Here is a 24849-nt window from a genome sequence, read left to right as displayed (position 1 = left end):
TTCATTATTACACTTCTCTACCCCCCCCCTTCCCTCCCCCTCTCCCCCCCCCCCCTCCCCCTCTCCCTCCTCCCCTCTCTCACCCCCTCCCTCCCCCTCTCCCTCCTCCCTCTCACTGGGAAGAAAGAAGGGAGGGAGGATCCAGAACAGCTGAGGCGGTTGGTTGGTTGCTAACCAACCAGTTCAACAGGAACAACTAGACAAGCAGAGGGAAGAGAGTACACATGGAGGATGGAGACGTTGATAAAGCACATTCCAGAAACCTTGCTCCTTACATAATTAACTAGTTAACACTTTACTGTAAGTTGCTCTGTACCACTTTACTGTAAGTTGCTCTGTAACACTTTACAGTAAGTTTCTCTGTAACACTTTCCATTAAGTTGCTCTGTAACACTTTCCATTAAGTTGCTCTGTAACACTTTACAGTAAGTTTCTCTGTAACACTTCCATTAAGTTGCTCTGTAACACTTTACAGTAAGTTTCTCTGTAACACTTCCATTAAGTTGCTCTGTAACACTTTCCATTAAGTTGCTCTGTAACACTTTCCATTAAGTTGCTCTGTAACACTTTACAGAAAGATGCTCTGTAACACTTTCCATTAAGTTGCTCTGTAACACTTTACAGTAAGTTGCTCTGTAACACTTTACTGTAAGTTGCTCTCATACAGTGGTAGTAAACTAGTAATAACTACAACTCATGTACTCACATACATTCACTTAGTGACCCAATATACACACTAGAACTCGACAAACAGAACATGAACACAGATATATATATATATATACAGGTTATATGACTATGCAACACCTCTCATGTTCACCATGTAGCCTACACAACTATATAGGCCCTGTATCAGATCCTCCAATACTGTACATTCCTTGTCCATTATAAACTGTACACATTGATCCCTTCACAATAGAGAAAGCAGAGCTAACTCTCTCTCCCTGGTGTTGGTATAGCAGGGCCTCTACGTGGTGTCAGTGGTAAGACAACACCTCAGTGTTCCCATGCCCCTAGTCTCTCTTTACAGCAATCAATCTCCAACCCATGCTCATCTTTACCTGCAAGTCGGTCTTGCTCCTTCAACCTGCCAGGGACTCACATGAATTATTTGCCAGGATACTGAAGGCATTTGAGAGCGCACTTTCTCTCTGTGTCTCGGTGTCTCTTTCTGTGTCGGTGCCTCTCATGTGTCTCTGTGTCAGTCTCTGTTTCTATCTCCCTTTCTCTGTTTGCATTGTCAGAATATACCATGTGCCGGTAGGACATAAAGATACTTTGGCACATGATGTGTTGGTTATCTAGTCCTTCTAATAAAGTAACAGTAGCCTGTACTCGTAAATTTACATTTAAGTCATTTAGCAGACGCTCTTATCCACAGCGACTTACAAATTGGTGCATTCACCTTATGACATCCAGTGGAACAACCACTTTACAATAGTGAATGTCACTGATGTTCTCATTAAACAGGTAAAACAACTTACAACCAGAAACACACAACAATGGTCTCCATGAGAGGTGCTGGGATTGCAACCCTCACCATTCTTTATTCAGGACTTGTTGCCAACAACATATGGGGCAGTTATATGGTGAGCAGGGGTAGTTATAGACCTATGGTAATGGGTGAATATGGAGGCATGTTCACAGGGGCCTCCTTTTCTTTTGATCTTAGGACCAATATTTCAACCATTGTTAACCAAATCACCATCATAAAGTGTATATATTTAGGAAATAAGACAATGCCTTTTCCATAAACACACACTTTATTGCAGACACCAGAGTGACTGAACCAGTCCTGTTTCATTCAGTGACTTAACTAGATCCTGTCCAGGGCATTGAGGACAAACATGCATACAAGGAACACGCTGTACAAGTTCAAACTATATGGCACTACAATATATATGTATTGACAGAATGGACAAAGTGACATGTTTCAGTTAATTAAGTGCAATAAATTGTCTTCATGAGAGCATGAGTGAAGAGAAAATTAGACCATACAATAACAAGACATAGTGGGTAATGACGATCAAGTAGTGCGTAATGACGCACCATGCATATGCTACAGCCATATGGCTCTGGCTTTGTGGGCTATGCCAATATAATCCAAGGAAGTGTGGCAGCTACCATTGCCATCAATGTGAATATCACAAGCAGAACGACCAAGCAACGTGCCGTTGTGCAAATCCTGATGCGCCGTCTCCTGCGGTTGGGTTGGGGAACAACAGGCATAGTGTCCAGGCTAACCGCATCTTCATCAGCCATGGGTCGGCCCTGGGCACTGATGATGAAAATCTGAGAGTTTCTGTGGTCGGGACTGATCAGTGATAGTATCCGTCGACTCCTGCATCTCTCTGAAATCCACCTAAAGCGTCTCACAATCCAGCTCAGTCCACTTGAATCAGACGGTGAGCTACTATGCCCTGACGCGCGCCGTGCTTCATGGTGATGCTGTGGGTTACCAGGTTCTGGTGGAGGGACAGGGACCTTCAAGGTCTGCCCGCCTCCTTCCTCGGCCTCTTTCCCCGGGCCGAGAGGAACCCCAACCTCCTGTTGCTTCTTGATGAAAGTCAGGTGTCGGCAGACGGGACAGATGATGGTGTCTCTGATGACGCCGTCCCTGTTGATACTGACCAAGGTTTTGACCAGACAGTCGTGGCAGAAAACGTGTCCGCAGCTCAGGGTCCTCTCCGTGCAGGAGAGACTATCATAACACACGGGACACTCTGAGTCCTCCTGGCTCTGCGAGTCCCGTTCCTCCGCTTGATGTCCTTCCAATGGTGTCATCCTGGAGCCTTTACGCGCTGCCTGGCAGTGCTATCTACACCGGTGGTGCACCATGGAATCACCAATAATCCTAATAACAGCTGTTGGCGACACCTCGGGATTTGATTATAGTTCCAACAGCGAGAATAAAGCTGATTTCAATAGGCTAGGATCCCGAACCTACCTGCCTGAAGGTCTGTTGGACTGGCTGAGTGAAACCAAAACACATGCCACTCCTCCCGTACAGGGCAGTGTCTCCCTCTCAGGGAGGGCCGTCATCTATACCCATAGACTACACCTGTGTGACTCGCTGCTCTTCTGGTGCGTTCAGTTTCCCCTGAGTGACAAAATCAGCCAAACAGGATTTGGAATGTTTGAGAAAGAACACTGCAAATGTAATTCCAGTGACAGTCATGTCCCACCATTCTCCAAACCATGCAGTTTGACCCACAGAACAGATTAGCTATGTGTTATTGAGGTTGACTTCATAGAAATGCCTTGTAAATAATTTGATATTGGTGCACACCCTTACGAAAAAGATTGCAGTCAGTCTGCAGTATAACTGCTGTTAGAGTGAGTGTAATTGCAGTATGCTGCAAATACTGTGTACCAAATAACACAGTTGTTCTACTGCAGTAATTTTTCCAGTGCATCTGCAGTTAGTTACAGTGCAGTATAACTCACTCATAGTTATTCTGCAATTACTGCGTCCAAAATACCAGAGTCAAATACACGTTTACTGCAGTTTAAAAACTGCAACCCTTTTTTTGTAAGGGCATTGCCAATAAGCTAAACATAGAAGAAATACTGGCCCACTGAATACAACAACAATTTGGCTATATCCACTTAAATACGAAATACATAGTAGCAACAGGCTACTATGGGAAGTGCAGTATTGCTACAACTAGTAGCCTATTAAATTATTTTCTAGGCTGCCTGTGAATGAGGACTTGATAGCCCCTATGCGGCCTCTATGGAGGCTACTGCCTACACATCATCTGACTTCACTGCATTACTAATTTCTCAGCATAATAGCGCCACCTTGTGTTCAGTACGAGGCAAATCAGAGGTCCAACCCTGGAGCGTCACATTTGACGTACGTATGATTTCATCACGTGCCACCGCCTCGGAAGCTACGTTACTTCCGAGAGTCGCGTTGGCGTTTTCTAAATACAGACAGTTCGATGAAAACAGTCCAGGTCAGAAGATGTGGCGACTGTAACTGAATCTGGAGACAGACACACGGATTGGACATGCCCAGGTAAGGACATTGATTTACATATTTACGTTGGTTACTTTACCAAAAGCTAGCTAGCTGGTTAACCTGTGTTTTCGACTTTAGCAGGCTTTGAACGAAGAGCAGCCAGCGGCTCACCAAACCCGTGACAGCTGAAAATAGGTTGTTGAACTTGCCGTTTGGTGCCATATTAGTCTTGCTAGCTAATAATTATGTATTTGATTTAGCGACACTGTGAAATTGACGAGCTAATGGTTTCCTTTTCTGGCTTACTAGTTACACCTGTTTTACTGTGTGGAAACAAACAGTCAGTATCAGACAGTGTTGACGTTCTGTATTTTCTGGTGGATGGATTCGTATGACAAGCCAAAAAGCCGGTTACTACTAACGTTACTAGCCGGTCTCAGCCCTGGAACCAGTTAGAGGTGATTAACGTTAGGACTGAGTGATTACCGGTCTCGTTGCCTGTGGATACCACGTCCTATTTATTCTGCCTCACCTTGTCCTTCACTGACCGTACATGGTCAGCCGACTACTGTAAAATAAATCTTAGCTAATGTAATAATGTGGCATTTAGCCTTGAATGTTTCTTGCCACAATTTTCAGGAAATGTAAATGTTGTTTATCATCATAGGGGTGGATGTGTCTTAATTCTACATAGAGTAAGAATTTCACCTCAACTGTAGCTACAGCTTTGTTTTGTGGAGTCTAAGCTGCTTCTGTGAAAGCCAATGTAATGGTGCTAGCCGGTAGCCACATGCAGTTAGCTAGTATAAAAACGGTCTAAGATCTCTACCAAATAGGGCGTTCCCCAGGGTCTCACAACCACCATTCCACCGAGACTGGACGTCACAACAGGGAGTATGTCTGGTCTGCTGCCCAACCTACCTATACACACTGCTACACACAGCGGAGCCCTGAACCCTCAAATAGCCTCTCCCAGGCCTCTGGTGGAAGTGGGAGGATTTTAGTTTTCTGGAAATAACGTAACTCGCAGAGAATTTGGTGTGAGCCCGCGTAGTGCGTCACCCACTCTCACTCTGAGTAAACAGCCAGACAGAGAGATGTCATCTGCATCAGAGGGAAAGAGGAAGCCAAAAGGAGAGTGGACAGGAAAACCACAGACTCCACTACCTTCCTCTGTTGGCTAGTTAGCCTGCCCTGCTCTAAACCATGGGTAAATATAACCATATGGTTCCTCTGCTGTTGGCTTGGTAGTAGAGTCTACATACTGCGGCCCAAATTGTAACCTATTCCCTATATAGTGTGCTTCTAGTAGTGCACTTAATAGTGAGTAGGTTGCCATTTGGGACACGAGCCCATGTGTTCTGCACACCAGGATGCCACCCAACATGCCTGCACTGGAATGGGTACAAAAACAGAGAAAAAAAATCTGTCTACCTTTTCCTGAAGCTGAGTCTTCTGTGCTGAAAATCACTGTCAGTGAGTGAACCTGGTAGTGTCTTTCATATCCTGGTTTGTTGTTTGTAAATGAACACAACACACTACTACTGCCAGCTGAGTGCAACCTAAAGATTAGTCTTATTTATCACCATGGAAACAACAGCTAGTCTGTTATTGAGACTCACATTCAAGTCTTTTGCTTCTCTGTGATAAAGGGATGAATGGAGAGACTTATGTTTTCAAACCTTCCTCTCATAGCTCTGACTGAGATTTCACCTCAGTGGATGTGTTGTTCACGTGGTAGCCTAATAACATTACATCATGTTGGCTATACTATCATCAGCTTAGTTTGGCTAAGTATAGCTAACATGATGATCGATCATTAGACCAGTTCAGCTAAGTATAGATAATATGATGATCGATCATTAGACCAGTTCAGCTAAGTATAGATAATATGATGATCGATCATTAGACCAGTTCAGCTAAGTATAGCTAACATGATGATCTATCATTAGCCTAGTTCAGCTAAGTATAGATAATATGATGATCGATCATTAGACCAGTTCAGCTAAGTATAGATAATATGATGATCGATCATTAGACCAGTTCAGCTAAGTATAGCTAACTTGATGATCTATCATTAGCCTAGTTCAGCTAAGTATAGCTAACATGATGATCTTTGCTGAACCATGCTAATGATTGTATAGCTAACATGATGATCTATCATTAGCCTAGTTCAGCTAGTATCTTAGACTAGGCTATGTTGACAGTATCAAAACCAATCCTAGTCCAGCTAGTATCTTAGACTAGGCTATGTTGACAGTATCAAAACCAATCCTAGTTCAGCTAGTATCTTAGACTAGGCTATGTTGACAGTATCAAAATCAGTCTTCAGTAAACAATCCAGTTATGTGCCAGTAAATTGCATCACCATACTTCAGTCTCCACCTTGGTGTTGTTGACACTCCTCAGGCCCCCTTAGTTTCCTGAGTGAGTCCTAGTAGTAAGCTAGTGTTGTAACGCCACAGTTTCCTGAATGAGTCCCAGTAGTAAGCTAGTGTTGTAACGCCTCAGTTTCCTGAATGAGTCCCAGTAGTAAGCTAGTGTTGTAACGCCTCAGTTTCCTGAATGAGTCCCAGTAGTAAGCTAGTGTTGTAACGCCTCAGTTTCCTGAATGAGTCCCAGTAGTAAGCTAGTGTTGTAACGCCACAGTTTCCTGAGTGAGTCCCAGTAGTAAGCTAGTGTTGTAACGCCACAGTTTCCTGAGTGAGTCCCAGTAGTAAGCTAGTGTTGTAACGCCACAGTTTCCTGAATGAGTCCCAGTAGTAAGCTAGTGTTGTAACGCCTCAGTTTCCTGAATGAGTCCCAGTAGTAAGCTAGTGTTGTAACGCCACAGTTTCCTGAGTGAGTCCCAGTAGTAAGCTAGTGTTGTAACGCCTCAGTTTCCTGAATGAGTCCCAGTAGTAAGCTAGTGTTGTAACGCCACAGTTTCCTGAATGAGTCCCAGTAGTAAGCTAGTGTTGTAACGCCTCAGTTTCCTGAATGAGTCCCAGTAGTAAGCTAGTGTTGTAACGCCACAGTTTCCTGAATGAGTCCCAGTAGTAAGCTAGTGTTGTAACGCCACAGTTTCCTGAGTGAGTCCCAGTAGTAAGCTAGTGTTGTAACGCCACAGTTTCCTGAATGAGTCCCAGTAGTAAGCTAGTGTTGTAACAACAGTTTCCTGAGCTGCAAAACACACGCACGCTCTGCATACCATACATACACCTAGAGTAATGTGCGAGAGAACAGCTATTCTCCCTTTGACCCCATGACCCCTGGGACCTGTCTAACTGACAGATGACTCTCCCTTGTTAACTGAATTAAAAGCCATTTGACATTCTGTTTAGCAGAGTGCAGTATAGAGGACGCTGCTGGTGTTGGGGTGGCTGACCAGACCGCTGACCCATCCGTCTGTTAGAGTGCTGGCCTGCTGTTGGGGTGGCTGACCGCTGTGCTGACCCATCCGTCTGTTAAAGCTACAATATGTCACAAAGCTACAACATTTTTTGGGGGGGCGACCTGACCAAATTCACATAGAAATGTGAGTTATAGATCTGTCATTCCCGTTGAAAGCAAGTCTAAGAAGCAGTAGGTCTGTTCTATCTGTGCTATTTCTATGCTTCCCGTTCTGAATTAACGTTTATGCGTCTTTTACTTTCGGTTTTGTACACCAGCTTCAAACAGCTGAATATACAATATTTTTGCTTACAGAAAATATATTTCACAGCGGTTTAGACAGTACAATGATTCTCTACACAATGACTGCTTGTTTTGTCACATAAACTGAAATTAGGCAAACTATTAGAATTTTAGCAACCAGGAAGTGGAGGAGCGAGTTCTGCACAGTAACTTTAGAGTGCTGGTGTTGGGACGGGTTGAAGCGACTGACCCATGCATGCTGGAAATCCCTCTAAACCAGAGATGATCACTAGTAGCCTTGCCTATTCCTGGAGCCACTGGGAGGGCTGGGGACTCCCTGCTGTTCAACCTCACACAGCACACACACACTGAACCAAACAGACGCGTGGGGGTTTAATCACAGGGTAGACATCCTCCCTCTGCGGTGGCTTTGGCCCAACCACAGCTTCATTCATAACACTGCTGATTTCCACACTACTTCTGTTCCATGTGTTTATGATTGGCATTCAACACACACAATGGCCATGAATGGAAGTGAATGAAGCTTTTTTGAAAACATGTCCAGTCTGCTGTGGCCCATGTCAAACAAACAGGGTTAGAAGTTTTAATGAGGAGGCCCTGGTCTGTATGAAGGGGCTCTGGGGGGCCTACTGGGGGCATCCTACATCTCGTTACTGAGGAGTTGGTCTACCAAATGGCTGGTTGTCACCCAGGTGTTGCTGCTGGGTCACTGTATCAGGCCCTTGTTGTTAGAAGAGAGGTGGAGGGAGGCTGAATTGAAGTCAGTGGGTCTTGAATAACTGTGATGACAGCCAGCCAGGCCGCCTGACAGCCAGCCAGGCCGCCTGACAGCCAGCCAGGCCGCCTGACAGCCAGCCAGGCCGCCTGACAGCCAGCCAGGCCGCCTGACAGCCAGCCAGGCCGCCTGACAGCCAGCCAGGCCGCCTGACAGCCAGCCAGGCCGCCTGACAGCCAGCCAGGCCGCCTGACAGCCAGCCAGGCCGCCTGACAGCCAGCCAGGCCGCCTGACAGCCAGCCAGGCCGCCTGAGCATAAGATTAAGTACTTTTATTTTATTTTTGCAATGAATTAGTCTGCTACTTTTCTTGGGTAAGAATAAACCCTATGTTTGGTTTTCTGCCATTCAAATGTTTCGACCTACTTTCAGGATACGTCTGTCTTTAAACTAGCTTCAGGTGACCATGTTGTTGTTCTCTTCAGGTTGTTCTACCATGGACACAGACATGATACCAACGTTCACTTCAAAAGACCAGGAGATCGACTACTGGAAGGCCTTGTCCCTCAAGTATAAGAGCAGGTATGTTCATGTCAACCGATCTAGGCTACTCATAGCTCAGTTAACTAAATCAGTGATTTATACATGGTCAAACATTGAGTTTCAGAAGATTAGACTCAGCAGTTTGTCATTGGATCTGTTGAACTACTCTCCTCTACATACATGTTCCAAATTGAAACTCAAGCTAGGCACAGTCTTTCACTTTGACGTCTTCTCAGTAATATAATTATACCTGACCAGGAAACCACATGGCTTGCTCTCGGCTCTGTTACATAAAGCAAGGCTTTTATGTTTGCTCATAACGTCTGGAAGATGAATAACAAGGTTATGTCATAACAGTCATGTGATCATCTGACACATGGCCTGTTCCTCTATAGGCCTTTGTTAACGTTACCATCGACACAGGAAGCAATGGATTCATTGGCCTAAATTAGGCCGAGTAAGTTTAGGTCTAGTTGTTCTTAGTGCTGGGGAGTCATCATTAGTGCACACCGTAGCAAAACGTGTTGTAATGGAACACATTTGCAAGGAAAATTAGCATTTCTTATTGTACTGGTTCAGGTAGTAGCCTACCTCCCCGTTTCAGTCCCTTTTCTTCCTTTTGGTTTCTATTGAATATGACTCTGTCACTTTTACAGATATCCTATATCCAGCAGGGTGTTCTAGAACAGATATCCTATATCCAGCAGGGTGTTCTAGAACAGATATCCTATATCCAGCAGGGTGTTCTAGAACAGATATCCTATATCCAGCAGGGTGTTCTAGAACAGATATCCTATATCCAGCAGGGTGTTCTAGAACAGATATCCTATATCCAGCAGGGTGTTCTAGAACAGATATCCTATATCCAGCAGGGTGTTCTAGAACACATATAGCCTATATCTAGCAGGGAGTTCTAGAACACGTATAGCCTATATCTAGCAGGGAGTTCTAGAACACGTATAGCCTATATCCGGCAGGGTGTTCTAGAACACGTATAGCCTATATCCGGCAGGGTGTTCTAGAACACGTATAGCCTATATCCGGCAGGGTGTTCTAGAACACGTATAGCCTATATCCGGCAGGGTGTTCTAGAACACGTATAGCCTATATCCGGCAGGGTGTTCTAGAACACGTATAGCCTATATCCGGCAGGGTGTTCTAGAACACGTATAGCCTATATCCGGCAGGGTGTTCTAGAACACGTATAGCCTATATCCGGCAGGGTGTTCTAGAACACGTATAGCCTATATCCGGCAGGGTGTTCTAGAACACGTATAGCCTATATCCGGCAGGGTGTTCTAGAACACGTATATCCGGCAGGGTGTTCTAGAACACGTATATCCGGCAGGGTGTTCTAGAACACGTATATCCGGCAGGGTGTTCTAGAACACGTATATCCGGCAGGGTGTTCTAGAACACGTATATCCGGCAGGGTGTTCTAGAACACGTATAGCCTATATCCGGCATGTTACTAGATCAACATGATACAGGTCTACAGTCCTGCACATGTTCAGGTGGTTCTGTTTTCCCAGGCTCTGTAGAACCAGACCCTGTCAGTGTTGACATAACACATTCTAGAGTATAGGCCTAGTGTGTGTTCATGAGGAGGTCCCAGATGGCACTGCTATGCTACACACACACACACACACACACACACAATAACATACACACACAAATCATTTTATATTCTAACTTACGCCTATTTAGCACACAACATGCGCGCTATGCACACACACACGTACACATGGATTTTGTATTGTAGAGTAGTGACCTGAGTGAACACACTTAATGTGTTGCGAAATCTGGTGTGGAATGTGATGTTTTTTATTGTATATAACCGCCTTAATGTTGCTGGACCCCAGGAGGAGTAGCTGCTGCCTTGGCCGGAACTAATAGGATCCATAATAAACCACAGGAGGAGTAGCTGCTGCCTTGGCAGGAACTAATAGGATCCATAATAAACCCCAGGAGGAGTAGCTGCTGCCTTGGCCGGAACTAATAGGATCCATAATAAACCCCAGGAGGAGTAGCTGCTGCCTTGGCCGGAACTAATAGGATCCATAATAAACCCCAGGAGGAGTAGCTGCTGCCTTGGCCGGAACTAATAGGATCCATAATAAACCCCAGGAAGAGTAGCTGCTGCCTTGGCCGGAACTAATAGGATCCATAATAAACCCCAGGAGGAGTAGCTGCTGCCTTGGCAGGAATGAATGGGGATCCATAATAAACCCCAGGAAGAGTAGCTGCTGCCTTGGCAGGAATGAATGGGGATCCATAATAAACCCCAGGAAGAGTAGCTGCTGCCTTGGCAGGAATTAATGGGGATCCATAATAAACCCCAGGAAGAGTAGCTGCTGCCTTGGCAGGAACTAATGGGGATCCATAATAAATACAAATACTTGTTTGTACAGTGGTATTTTGGTCATATTGTCTGAAAACCTTCCAGAGGGAAGGTAACCGAAGTCATTCCAGTCAGAGCCATAGTTGAACAGGGCTGTTCTGTGGCCAAACTGACCATGTGTGCTGATGAAGCAGCCTGGCAATGTGTGCTGATGAAGCAGCCTGGCAATGTGTGCTTCTGGTACAGTAACCATGTGTGTTTTTGGTGCGGTAACTGTGTGTGCTTCTGGTGCGGTAACTGTGTGTGTTTTTGGTGCGGTAACTATGTGTGCTTCTGGTGCGGTAACCGTGTGTGTTTTTGGTGCGGTAACTGTGTGTGCTTCTGGTGCGGTAACTGTGTGTGTTTTTGGTGCGGTAACTATGTGTGCTTCTGGTGCGGTAACCGTGTGTGTTTTTGGTGCGGTAACTGTGTGTGCTTCTGGTGCGGTAACTGTGTGTGTTTTTGGTGCGGTAACTATGTGTGCTTCTGGTGCGGTAACTGTGTGTGTTTTTGGTGCGGTAACTATGTGTGCTTCTGGTGCGGTAACCGTGTGTGTTTTTGGTGCGGTAACTGTGTGTGCTTCTGGTACGGTAACTGTGTGTGTTTTTGGTGCGGTAACTGTGTGTTTTTGGTGCGGTAACTGTGTGTGTTTTTGGTGCGGTAACTGTGTGTGCTTCTGGTACGGTAACTGTGTGTGCTTCTGGTGCGGTAACTGTGTGTGCTTCTGGTACGGTAACCGTGTGTGTTTTTGGTGCGGTAACTGTGTGCTTCTGGTACGGTAACTGTGTGTGTTTTTGGTGCGGTAACTGTGTGTGTTTTTGGTACGGTAACTGTGTGCTTCTGGTGCGGTAACTGTGTGTGTTTTTGGTACGGTAACTGTGTGTGTTTTTGGTACGGTAACTGTGTGTGTTTTTGGTACGGTAACTGTGTGTGTTTTTGGTACGGTAACTGTGTGTGTTTTTGGTGCGGTAACTGTGTGTGTTTTTGGTGCGGTAACTGTGTGTGCTTCTGGTACGGTAACTGTGTGTGTTTTTGGTGCGGTAACTGTGTGCTTCTGGTGCGGTAACTGTGTGTGCTTCTGGTGCGGTAACTGTGTGTGCTTCTGGTGCGGTAACTGTGTGTGCTTCTGGTGCGGTAACTGTGTGTGTTTTTGGTGCGGTAACTGTGTGTGTTTTTGGTGCGGTAACTGTGTGTGCTTCTGGTGCGGTAACTGTGTGCTTCTGGTGCGGTAACTGTGTGTGCTTCTGGTGCGGTAACTGTGTGTGCTTCTGGTGCGGTAACTGTGTGTGTTTTTGGTGCGGTAACTGTGTGTGTTTTTGGTGCGGTAACTGTGTGCTTCTGGTGCGGTAACTGTGTGTGTTTTTGGTGCGGTAACTGTGTGTGCTTCTGGTACGGTAACCGTGTGTGTTTTTGGTGCGGTAACTGTGTGTGCTTCTGGTACGGTAACCGTGTGTGTTTTTGGTGCGGTAACTGTGTGCTTCTGGTACGGTAACTGTGTGTTTTTGGTGCGGTAACTGTGTGCTTCTGGTACGGTAACTGTGTGTGCTTCTGGTACGGTAACTGTGTGTGTTTTTGGTACGGTAACTGTGTGTGTTTTTGGTGCGGTAACTGTGTGTGCTTCTGGTGCGGTAACTGTGTGTGTTTTTGGTGCGGTAACTGTGTGTGCTTCTGGTGCGGTAACCGTGTGTGTTTTTGGTGCGGTAACTGTGTGTGCTTCTGGTGCGGTAACCGTGTGTGTTTTTGGTGCGGTAACTGTGTGTGCTTCTGGTGCGGTAACTGTGTGTGCTTCTGGTGCGGTAACTGTGTGTGTTTTTGGTGCGGTAACTGTGTGTGTTTTTGGTGCGGTAACTGTGTGTGTTTTTGGTGCGGTAACTGTGTGTGCTTCTGGTGCGGTAACTGTGTGTGTTTTTGGTGCGGTAACTGTGTGTGCTTCTGGTACGGTAACCGTGTGTGTTTTTGGTGCGGTAACTGTGTGCTTCTGGTACGGTAACCGTGTGTGTTTTTGGTGCGGTAACTGTGTGCTTCTGGTACGGTAACTGTGTGTTTTTGGTGCGGTAACTGTGTGTGCTTCTGGTACGGTAACTGTGTGTGCTTCTGGTACGGTAACTGTGTGTTTTTGGTACGGTAACTGTGTGTGTTTTTGGTACGGTAACTGTGTGTGTTTTTGGTGCGGTAACTGTGTGTGTTTTTGGTGCGGTAACTGTGTGTGCTTCTGGTGCGGTAACTGTGTGTGCTTCTGGTGCGGTAACTGTGTGTGCTTCTGGTGCGGTAACTGTGTGTGCTTCTGGTGCGGTAACTGTGTGTGCTTCTGGTGCGGTAACTGTGTGTGCTTCTGGTGCGGTAACTGTGTGCTTCTGGTACGGTAACTGTGTGTGTTTTTGGTGCGGTAACTGTGTGTGTTTTTGGTGCGGTAACTGTGTGTGCTTCTGGTACGGTAACTGTGTGTGCTTCTGGTACGGTAACTGTGTGTGCTTCTGGTACGGTAACTGTGTGTGTTTTTGGTGCGGTAACTATGTGTGGAATGAGCAGGGAAACCCAGTGAGGCCAAGGATGGAGCAGTGGCTGCCTGTTAACTGACCCCAGAGCTGACGAACCCTGTTAATGTGTGTGTGTGTCACTAAGACCTTTTCAGTTCAAGGGTCATCCCTGGTCAGTGGAACTATGTATCTGTAACCTGGTCCCAGATCTGTTTGTGCGATCATCTCAACTCCTTGTCATGCCAAACAGTGGTCCTTTGTAGCTCAGTTGGTAGAGCATGGCACTTGTAATGCCATGGTAGTGGGTTTGATTCCTGGGACCACCCATATGTAAAATATATGCACACATGACTGTAAGTCACTTGGGATTAAAACATCTGCTAAATGGCATGTTATTATTTTATAGTACAAACAGATCTTGGTCCAGGCTAACATATCTGACTACCAGATTAGTATACCATGCCCTAGGTTCTCACACCTTAACCAACCATTCTAATTCAATGCAGTGGAGCCACCTGACTGAATGAATGGCATGGAAAGTCTGCATTCATTCAGCTCTAGCATGGCATTGGCCTTTGTCATGACAGATGAGTCAGGGGCCATGCAGGACCATTCTAGTTGCATTACATCTATGACCAGACAGATAGTAAGTTCTAGGTGTTTTATGTCTATGGACAGACCGATGATAGACTGATATACAGCCACATGGGAGAAGAGAAAGTGCTATGCTACAATCCAGGAGTCCAGGCCTTTCAGCTAGGCCTATCTGTAGATATTACTGGACTGTATTACTAGGTTGTATCTAGCACTTTATGACAGAGACAGTACCTCAGGTCTGATAGAGCTTTAAGGCGGTACCTCAGGTCTGATAGAGCTTTAAGACGGTACCTCAGGTCTGATAGAGCTTTATGACAGAGACGGTACCTCAGTAGGTCTGATAGAGCTTTAAGACAGAGACAGTCCCTCAGGTCTGATAGAGCTTTAAGACAGAGACAGTATCTCAGCAGGTCTGGTAGAGCTTTGAGACCTCAGGGGTTTGTCATTAGATGATACAGATGGCTCCTATATGCCTGCTGCTGTTCCGTGTGTTCTGAGAGGGGTGAGGGGTCAAGGGGTCTGGAGACAGGATATTATGAGTTAAGAGACCGGGTGTGTTCAGACATGTTCCACTGACCACACAGGATAGGTCTCAGTCTGACTGTCCAGGGGATGTGACAACCACTCATTAGTACCACAATGAATCATTAAATAACAGTCCCTCCCGTGTGTCCTCCAGCTACCATGAGGCCTAGGAGGAGCTGGTGGAGTTGCAGGAGAGACAGTGTGGTAGTGTGTGACTGTGTGTAACAGTCTGTTCTCTCCCGTGTCTTTCTCAGTTACCATGAGGCCCAGGAGGAGTTGCTGGAGAGGTAGTGTGTGTGACTGTGTGTAACAGTCCGTTCTCTCCCGTGTCTTCCTCAGTTACCATGAGGCCCAGGAGGAGTTGCTGGAGAGGTAGTGTGTGTGACTGTGTGTAACAGTCCGTTCTCTCCCGTGTCTTCCTCAGTTACCATGAGGCCCAGGAGGAATTGCTGGAGAGGTAGTGTGTGTGACTGTGTGTAACAGTCCGTTCTCTCCCGTGTCTTCCTCAGTTACCATGAGGCCCAGGAGGAATTGCTGGAGTTCCAGGAAGGGAGCAGAGAGCTGGAGGCAGAGTTAGAGGCCCAGCTAGGACAGGCTGAACACCGCCTCAGAGACCTGCACACAGAGAACCAAAGACTGAAGAGCGAGTTGGACAACCTCAAGGTAACATACGCAGGAACGGACACACACACACACACACAGACACACACACACACACACACACAGACAGACAGAGGGGTTAGAACCAAACACTGAAGTGCGAGCTGGATAACCCCAAGGTAAATGTTGTACCGCTAACCAGGATGTAGATCACTGAGATAATAGAACATGATGCTAACCAGGATGTAGATCACTGAGATAATAGAACATGATGCTAACCAGGATGTAGTGCACTGAGATAATGGAACATGATGCTAACCAGGATGTAGATCACTGAGATAATAGAACATGATGCTAACCAGGATGTAGATCACTGGGATAATAGAACATGATGCTAACCAGGATGTAGAGCACTGAGATAATAGAACATGATGCTAACCAGGATGTAGAGCACTGAGATAATAGAACATGATGCTAACCAGGATGTAGAGCACTGAGATAATAGAACATGATGCTAACCAGGATGTAGTGCACTGAGATAATAGAACATGATGCTAACCATGATGTAGATCACTGAGATAATAGAACATGATGCTAACCAGGATGTAGAGCACTGGGATAATAGAACATGATGCTAACCAGGATGTAGAGCACTGGGATAATAGAACATGATGCTAACCAGGATGTAGTGCACTGAGATAATTGAACATGATGCTAACCAGGATGTAGAGCACTGAGATAATAGAACATGATGCTAACCAGGATGTAGAGCACTGAGATAATAGAACATGATGCTAACCAGGATGTAGATCACTGAGATAATAGAACATGATGCTAACCAGGATGTAGTGCACTGAGATAATAGAACATGATGCTAACCAGGATGTAGAGCACTGAGATAATAGAACATGATGCTAACCAGGATGTAGATCACTGGGATAATAGAACATGATGCTAACCAGGATGTAGAGCACTGAGATAATAGAACATGATGCTAACCAGGATGTAGAGCACTGGGATAATAGAACATGATGCTAACCAGGATGTAGAGCACTGGGATAATAGAACATGATGCTAACCAGGATGTAGATCACTGAGATAATAGAACATGATGCTAACCAGGATGTAGATCACTGAGATAATAGAACATGATGCTAACCAGGATGTAGATCACTGAGATAATAGAACATGATGCTAACCAGGATGTAGAGCACTGGGATAATAGAACATGATGCTAACCAGGATGTAGAGCACTGAGATAATAGAACATGATGCTAACCAGGATGTAGATCACTGAGATAATAGAACATGATGCTAACCAGGATGTAGAGCACTGAGATAATAGAACATGATGCTAACCAGGATGTAGAGCACTGGGATAATAGAACATGATGCTAACCAGGATGTAGAGCACTGAGATAATAGAACATGATGCTAACCAGGATGTAGAGCACTGAGATAATAGAACATGATGCTAACCAGGATGTAGAGCACTGAGATAATAGAACATGATGCTAACCAGGATGTAGAGCACTGAGATAATAGAACATGATGCTAACCAGGATGTAGAGCACTGAGATAATAGAACATGATGCTAACCAGGATGTAGAGCACTGAGATAATAGAACATGATGCTAACCAGGATGTAGAGCACTGAGATAATAGAACATGATGCTAACCAGGATGTAGAGCACTGAGATAATAGAACATGATGCTAACCAGGATGTAGAGCACTGAGATAATAGAACATGATGCTAACCAGGATGTAGAGCACTGAGATAATAGAACATGATGCTAACCAGGATGTAGAGCACTGAGATTAAATAACACATGCTTCTTTATAATGAGGTGCTGTCTTTTATGACCATTTCCTTCTGTCTGTGGGATAACCATATTCATGTGTGTTAGACAGCCTGTTAGACTACATATGGCAGCAACATGTGAGTGTGCAATAGACTAGACTACAGTTCTATGATCGGGCCATGGAGGACTGTGATTCATGTGGGGGCCGGTGGAGCTGGGGGCCGGTGGAGCTGGGCTAGCCTTGCTGTTGACCCAGACCTTAGGTTGGCTTGATTCTGACACCTATGAGCCATTCTTCACCCCTCGCCAGAGAACAAAGGAGTTGTAGAGTCTATGAACACCGAGAATGTTAACATTAAGTTGGCATGTCAACACTCCCTTCCACCTGTCACCTCAGTCATCAATGCAACCATCTCTGTGGTCCCGTGTGGCTCAGTTGGTAGAGCATGGCGCTTGCAACGCCAGGGTTGTGGGTTCATTCCCCACGGGGGGACCAGGATGAATATGTATGAACTTTCCAATTTGTAAGTCGCTCTGGATAAGAGCGTCTGCTAAATGACTTAAATGTAATCTCCACACACTCATTCCCTCTCTCGCCCCCCCGCAGGAGCAGCAGTATGCTCAGAGCTATAAGCAGGTCTATATGTTGTCTGAACGTTGTTCTCTCTCCCTGTAGGAGAAGTTGGAACAGCAGTATGCTCAGAGCTATAAGCAGGTCTATATGTTGTCTGAACGTTGTTCTCTCTCCCTGTAGGAGAAGTTGGAACAGCAGTATGCTCAGAGCTATAAGCAGGTCTATATGTTGTCTGAACGTTGTTCTCTCTCCCTGTAGGAGAAGTTGGAGCAGCAGTATGCTCAGAGCTATAAGCAGGTCTATATGTTGTCTGAACGTTGTTCTCTCTCCCTGTAGGAGAAGTTGGAACAGCAGTATGCTCAGAGCTATAAACAGGTCTATATGTTGTCTGAACGTTGTTCTCTCTCCCTGTAGGAGAAGTTGGAACAGCAGTATGCTCAGAGCTATAAGCAGGTCTATATGTTGTCTGAATGTTGTTCTCTCTCCCTGTAGTAGAAGTTGGAACAGCAGTATGCTCAGAGCTATAAGCAGGTCTATATGTTGTCTGAATGTTGTTCTCTCTCCCTGTAGGAGAAGTTGGAGCAGCAGTATGCTCAGAGCTATAAACAGGTCTATATGTTGTCTGAACGTTGTTCTCTCTCCCTGTAGGAGAAGTTGGAACAGCAGTATGCTCAGAGCTATAAGCAGGTCTATATGTTGTCTGAACGTTGTTCTCTCTCCCTGTAGGAGAAGTTGGAACAGCAGTATGCTCAGAGCTATAAGCAGGTCTATATGTTGTCTGAACGTTGTTCTCTCTCCCCCTGTAGGAGAAGTTGGAGCAGCAGTATGCTCAGAGCTATAAGCAGGTCTCCATGTTAGAGGATGACCTGGGACAGACCAGAGGAATCAAGGAACAGCTTCATAAATACGTCAGAGAACTGGAGCAGGCCAACGATGACCTGGAGAGAGCCAAGAGGTCACTATATACCACAGTAGAACGTTACTAACACAGCCATTCAAATGTTTTGAGTTCAGGCCTGGGTTGTAGGCTAAGTGGATGCTGCCTGGTAGCTGTGCCTCAGTATCAAATGAATTGGTCACATACACATATTTAGCAGATGTCATTGTGGGTGTATTGAAATGCTTGTAAAGAGAGTGTTACTCCACTCAGTGTTAACCCAGTTATCCAACCCACACAGATACTGTACATTTTTCACCTGTTTCTGCTACTAACCGTTGTCCACCCCAACTCTTCTCCTCCTCCCTCCATCAGGGCGACCATCGTATCTCTGGAGGACTTTGAGGGTCGTCTGAACCAGGCCATAGAGAGGAATGCCTTCCTGGAGAGTGAGCTGGATGAGAAGGAGTCTCTACTGGAGTCAGTTCAGAGACTGAAGGATGAAGCCAGAGGTATGAAGACATGAAACACCTACCTCTATCTCAGACCGACCCTTTCTGTTATGGGTAATACTGCTGTATTAAGTCAGCTGGATGAGAAGTAGTCTAGTGGTCTCAGTAGAGACTGAAGGATGAAGCCAGCGGTTTGGATGGGGGTAACCCCTAACTCCCTGTCCCCTACTAATCATGTGCTTGATGATAGTAGACCAGTGTAATCAGATGTAGTGATAGTACTGGAGTATATGAAATAGTTGGAGCTGTCTGGCTGGTACTTGAGGAGAGGGTTGTGAAACACTGCTCTATCCATTTGGTAGAATCATGTCTGTATTGGTGTGACTGATGCCTCAGACCTGAGACAGGAGCTGGCGGAGAGGGAGAAGACTGCAGACGGAATGTCATGTCTGTATTGGTGCTTGTATCTCATGTCTGTCTATCTGCACCCCCCCCCCCCCCCCCCCCCCCAGACCTGAGACAGGAGATGGTGGTGAGGGAGAGGACTGCAGACAGGATGTCAGCCCCCAGCTCCCCTACCCTGGACATGGACAAGATGGACTCTGCTGTCCAGGCCTCCCTGTCCCTGCCTGTCACCCCTGTAGGGAAGGGCATGGAGCACCCGTTCATCAACCCTAAATCATCAGGTAGGTCAACAGCCGTGTTTTCTAACAGACCTGGGTGGAAATAGTGTTCCTTGTCTTTCAAATACTTTACATGTGCTTTATTGAGCTTGCTGGGTGCAATGGAATCCATGGAATAGTCTCAAAAGTCCCTCCAGGCAGTCTCAATTCAATGCTCAAAGTGTTTTGAAAGTATATAAATACTATTTGAACCCAGGTCTGTTATTTAGTTCCTTCACTTTTGGAGCTGTACCTCCGTGTGAAAGTTTATAGGTATCTGTCATGTACTAAACACTCTCCTCTCCTCTCCTCTCCGTCTCTCCTCTCCTCTCCGTCTCTCCTCTCCTCTCCTCTCCTCTCCGTCTCTCCTCTCCTCTCCGTCTCTCCTCTCCGTCTCTCCTCTCCTCTCCGTCTCTCCTCTCCTCTCCGTCTCTCCTCTCCTCTCCTCTCCTCTCCTCTCCTCTCCTCTGTCTCTCCTCTGTCTCTCCTCTGTCTCTCCTCTGTCTCTCCTCTGTCTCTCCTCTGTCTCTCCTCTGTCTCTCCTCTGTCTCTCCTCTGTCTCTCCTCTGTCTCTCCTCTGTCTCTCCTCTGTCTCTCCTCTGTCTCTCCTCTGTCTCTCCTCTGTCTCTTCTCTGTCTCTTCTCTGTCTCTCCTCTCTTCTCTGTCTCTTCTCTGTCTCTCCTCTCTTCTCTGTCTCTTCTCTGTCTCTCCTCTCTTCTCTGTCTCTTCTCTGTCTCTCCTCTCCTCTCTGTCTCTCCTCTCTGTCTCTCCTCTCCTCTCCTCTCTGTCTCTCCTCTCTGTCTCTCCTCTCCTCTCTGTCTCTCCTCTCCTCTCTGTCTCTCCTCTCTGTCTCTCCTCTCCTCTGTCTCTCCTCTCCTCTGTCTCTCCTCTCTCTTCTCTCTTCTCTTCTCTTCTCCTCTCTTCTCCTCTTCTCTGTCTCTCCTCTCCTCTCCTCTGTCTCTCCTCTCCTCTCCTCTCCTCTCCTCTCTTCTCTTCTCTTCTCTTCTCTGTCTCTCCTCTCCTCTCCTCTTCTCTTCTCTCTACAGTGTTAACAAATGGCTCTGGGCCTGGCGGCTCACCTCTGACCCCATCAGCAAGAATCTCTGCTCTTAATATCGTTGGGGACCTTCTTAGAAAAGTGGGGGTAAATATCAGACTTTTGTTTCTTGTAGCAATGTTTTCCATTGCTATGTATCCATCGTCTGAAGCTAATGTTGACGACAAAACATTATGAACACTCTTCTTGAGTGAACCCAACAGTTTGGCTTCCGTCTCCTCTCTTGACAGCAGAGTATATTGGAATGGTGTCTGTCACCTGAATTAAAGGTTACAACAGAATCCACAGCTTGTGATTAGTCTAATGTAGGCCATGTTTGTCTGTCCTTAGGCGCTGGAGTCCAAGCTAGCTGCATGTAGGAACTTTGCCAAGGACCAGGCGGTGAGGAAAACCTACTCCACGTCGTCCAGCAACATGATCACTGGGAACGGAAACCTCCTCAACAGCAACGCCACCAAGTTCTCCCACTCACTACACACCACCTACTACGCCAAAACGTGAGTTCTGTCTTTCTCTCAGGAGTATTCCTACTGGTCCATCTACCTCTCTGCTTGACTTCCTGTCTGCAGTGTTAGTGTGACTCACTCCGAGACAGTAGAAGAAGTGACAGGCTGAATGGACTCTATCCCATTTTGAGTCAGAGTTGGTCTAACCAGAGTATGTAGAGAATACCCAAACAGCTTTCTATTTGATATTGTGAATGAACTAACTTCTGTCTTCTTGGTTTCTCTCTGTCTGGTGTTGTCCCCCACAGGGCTGTGAATGGACTGGACCCCAGCACCCTGACTGCCCTGGCATCGCCCCGGACTGTCTCCCCTCCTGGCATGCTGCCTCTCACCGTTTAGCATGGCCCCAACCTCTGTACAAGCTCCCCGCAGAACAAGGGTACCCCTCATCCTTCACCCCAACCTCACCCCCTCCGTCACCCCAAATCTCTGTACAACTCCTGTACACCCCGCAGAACACTGAGAGGAGAGAACACTTGAAGAACCGTTACTGTGTGTGTGTGTGTGTGTGTGTAGGAGAGACACTTGACTGAATGATTGAAAAGGTCTCACTCACCTATGAGTGGGGTTGGATGCTGAGTGTGTTTGTGTGTATTTAACATACAGGCACATGCCTCTGCCTGAGCTGTTCTTTGCTCATGTGGATGATGTGTTGGTGACCTCTGTGCTCTGGAGTGTCTCCATTTTGGCTCCATCAGTTTATCAGTTTCACTCTATAACAGCAACTGTACCTGACAAAGGTCCCCAACGGACTGCAGCTTCCTTCCTCTTAACCTTTTATTTTCTTCTCTGAATGAATTGCACAATTACAAATAATGTATATTTACAGTGTTGTATTTAAAAATGAAAAGGGACTTTTTGCAAAGTTAGGTGATTTCATCATTACTGTATGTATGCTTTAAGATGCAATATTTCCTGTTTGTTTGTGTTTATGTTATGGGGTCAGATGGAGTTGATGACCCTTAACCCCCATGTCCAGAAGAATGACTGAATTCACTTTTATTGTGTTCAGGCTGTGATCAGAACCATGTTCTCTTATTGGGCTGCATCTCAATAGTCCAGTTAATAGCCTCATCTCCTCATCTCAATAGCACAGTTAGTCTTGGAGAGAATGAGAAAACAGGACCGGTAAAAGCAATATGGATGATCTATCTCTACCCGAAATGAGCTTTCACCTGTAATTTCCTTCCCATCAGTGCAGAGGAGGGAAAGGAGAGAAGACGAGGAAACCACTTTATACTATTGAGATGCACCCCCACAGTCCCTATTGTCCTGGGTGTGGGCTGACCAGACAGAACAGACCGGTCAGCTGGTGGACCATCTGTAGTCTGGTAGGGAGGGAGGGACCTCCCTGTTAAATAGCCTGGAAACATCGGCTGCTGTCCTCTTCATTAATGAAGTTAGGTCCGCTTCACCACAGACTACCGTTCTAATGGCACCCTATTCACTATCTAGTGCACTCCTTTTGACCAGGGACCATGGTGCGCTGGTCTAAAGTAATGCACTACATAGGAATAGTGTCATTTTGGACTCAGTCCTTCTTTATATAAGCCTTGGATGGATGGCCGGTGATGTTCAGGGAAAGACTAAGTCCTTACTACTTTATATAAGCCTTGGATGGATGACCGTGTATTTACATGAGGTTGGTATCGTGTTATATTAAATTAATCCTCTTTCCCTGATGCGTAACTAGTATCAGACAAAACTGTTGCTTATAGAAACAAACAAGTCAACCCTGAGCACAGCAGTGTGTCAGACAACTTATTCACATTGAGAGAGATATATATATATATACTGTACTGTATACTGAGATGTGTGTATATATACTGTACTGTGCACCTGTTGGTGGTTGAATCTCAGCTAACACCCTGTCTACCATAACCTGCAGCAACAATAACCCAGCAGTCCAACCATCTAACAGGTAGGGTGAAGTTGCCTTAGATGCTGACCCTGGGTCCGTTTTTTCCTTTACCCCACTAATGGTTAAGTTTAGGATTGGGGAGGGGAAGCTGATCCTAGATCTGTACTTGGGGGAAACCTCACCCTAGAGCTACCTAACAGTGGGTCACGCTCATCCCTTTTTCTAGACTAGATCCTAGCCTGGTTAAACCAGACTTAATGTTGTGTTCACCATGAGGGGAGTGCTCAGTCTAGTTTTAATCGGGCTAAAAATGCTCATCTTTGACTAATATGCAAATTGTTATTGGTGACCATTTTGTCACGTTGGCTCCTGTCCTGTCGATGAAACGTTTGTAATAGAGAACCTCATAGAGAACTGACATGCCTCTTCCTGGTTTCTGTCGTTGATATTCACTTGTGATGTATTTTCCATCCCCCATTCTGTCTTATCTCCATCTGGGGTTAATAGTGCTCCCTCCTATCACAGCCTTAAATGAAAAGCCTTAAGGACAGTTTCCCAGACACAGATTAAAGCTGCAATAAATAGCTTTTTGGGTGCCCTGACCAAATTTAAATAGAAATATTATAGATCTGTTATTTCCATTGAAAGCAAGTCTAAGAAGGTGATAGATCTGTTATATTTCTATGCTTCTGCTTTTTATAGTTTTGTTTTTTGGTTCTTTTACTTTGGATTTTGTACACCAGCTTCAAATCAGCTGAAAATACAATGTTTTTGGTTATGGAAAATATATTTCACAGCGGTTTAGATGCTACAATGATTCTCTACACTATACTTGCTTGTTTTCTCACAATTTGAAATTCGAATTCAAGCAACCAGGAAATGGCGGTGTGATATCTGCATAGTGCATCTTTTAAGCCTAGTCTTGGATTTAACACTTTCAATGGAGATTCTCCATTCAGAATGATTTAGAATCCAGCACTAGGCTTAATCTGTGTCTGGGGAAACTGGTCCTAAAACTATTCTAGAACTATCATTTTGGAGTGCTTGCTTACTCCCATGGTCTATGATGTCACCCACCTCTACCATGTCACTCTGTCAGCCTGTTGCTGTGTCCCCATATATACAGGTTTGGAACTAAGCATTGTAACTCTGCCTAACAACACATTTGTACATACCAACGTTTGTCATTATTACAGTTCTATTTATTTCAGATGTCTTTATGGCATGTTTAAAATGAAGAACCTGAGTTTTACTATTGTACATCAGTCCAAGATCACATATGATGATGTACAATTGGTTGTCCAGTCTGTTCGATAAAACAAAATAAAGATATTGAAAAATAAGTACTGAAACGTTGTTGTACATCACTCGGGATGCAGCTTCTCATGAAGAAGTGAACCTAAAGGTAATGTTTTCCTGACTTGTTGGTTTGAGAGGATAGAAAGAGCCGTATTATAGGAGTTATCCTCCCACTGTTATTGGCTACAAACACACAATGCTGTCTCTTTCCAGATGGACACCCCCCCAACACACGTACTGTACAGATCTGCTGAACACACGGGGACAATTGCAACCCAAGAAAATAAAGGGAAATATCCAGAATACTGTTGTCACAGTT

General features: G+C 45.6%; 2 protein-coding genes across 2 annotated transcripts; one reads left to right on the top strand and one right to left on the bottom strand.

Annotated features, from left to right (window-relative positions):
- Window positions 1-2025: 2025 nt before the first annotated feature.
- LOC120044101 (RING finger protein 222) lies at window positions 2026-2866 on the bottom strand. Its single transcript, XM_038988690.1, has one exon. The coding sequence runs from the start codon at window positions 2782-2784 to the stop codon at window positions 2089-2091; it is 696 nt and encodes a 231-aa protein (XP_038844618.1). The 5' UTR covers window positions 2785-2866; the 3' UTR covers window positions 2026-2088.
- Window positions 2867-3894: 1028 nt separating this feature from the next.
- On the top strand, window positions 3895-24574 carry LOC120041882 (nuclear distribution protein nudE-like 1-B). Its single transcript, XM_038986744.1, has 9 exons — window positions 3895-4024; window positions 8803-8899; window positions 15349-15502; window positions 18623-18771; window positions 19069-19205; window positions 19658-19831; window positions 20854-20951; window positions 21195-21361; window positions 21619-24574. Exons 2-9 carry the CDS (start codon window positions 8814-8816, stop codon window positions 21707-21709), a joined length of 1056 nt encoding a protein of 351 aa, XP_038842672.1. The 5' UTR covers window positions 3895-4024; window positions 8803-8813; the 3' UTR covers window positions 21710-24574.
- The last annotated feature ends 275 nt before the right edge of the window (window positions 24575-24849 follow it).

The sequence above is a fragment of the Salvelinus namaycush genome, chromosome 3 (assembly GCF_016432855.1).
Source record: "Salvelinus namaycush isolate Seneca chromosome 3, SaNama_1.0, whole genome shotgun sequence".
NCBI lineage: Eukaryota > Metazoa > Chordata > Actinopteri > Salmoniformes > Salmonidae > Salvelinus > Salvelinus namaycush.
The sequence above is the reverse complement of the archived record's forward strand: the minus strand, read 5'-3'. Positions and strand labels throughout refer to the sequence as shown.

What these genes read in the sequence shown, in the direction of transcription:
- LOC120044101 (XM_038988690.1), bottom strand. Translation starts at nt 2,784, where the DNA reads ATGACACCATTGGAAGGACATCAAGCGGAGGAACGGGACTCGCAGAGC.
- LOC120041882 (XM_038986744.1), top strand. Translation starts at nt 8,814, where the DNA reads ATGGACACAGACATGATACCAACGTTCACTTCAAAAGACCAGGAGATC. An exon ending in ACTGAAGGATGAAGCCAGAG is followed by an intron (nt 19,206 to 19,657) that starts GTATGAAGACAT and finishes CCCCCCCCCCAG; the next exon opens with ACCTGAGACAGGAGATGGTG. An exon ending in CATCAACCCTAAATCATCAG is followed by an intron (nt 19,832 to 20,853) that starts GTAGGTCAACAG and finishes TTCTCTCTACAG; the next exon opens with TGTTAACAAATGGCTCTGGG.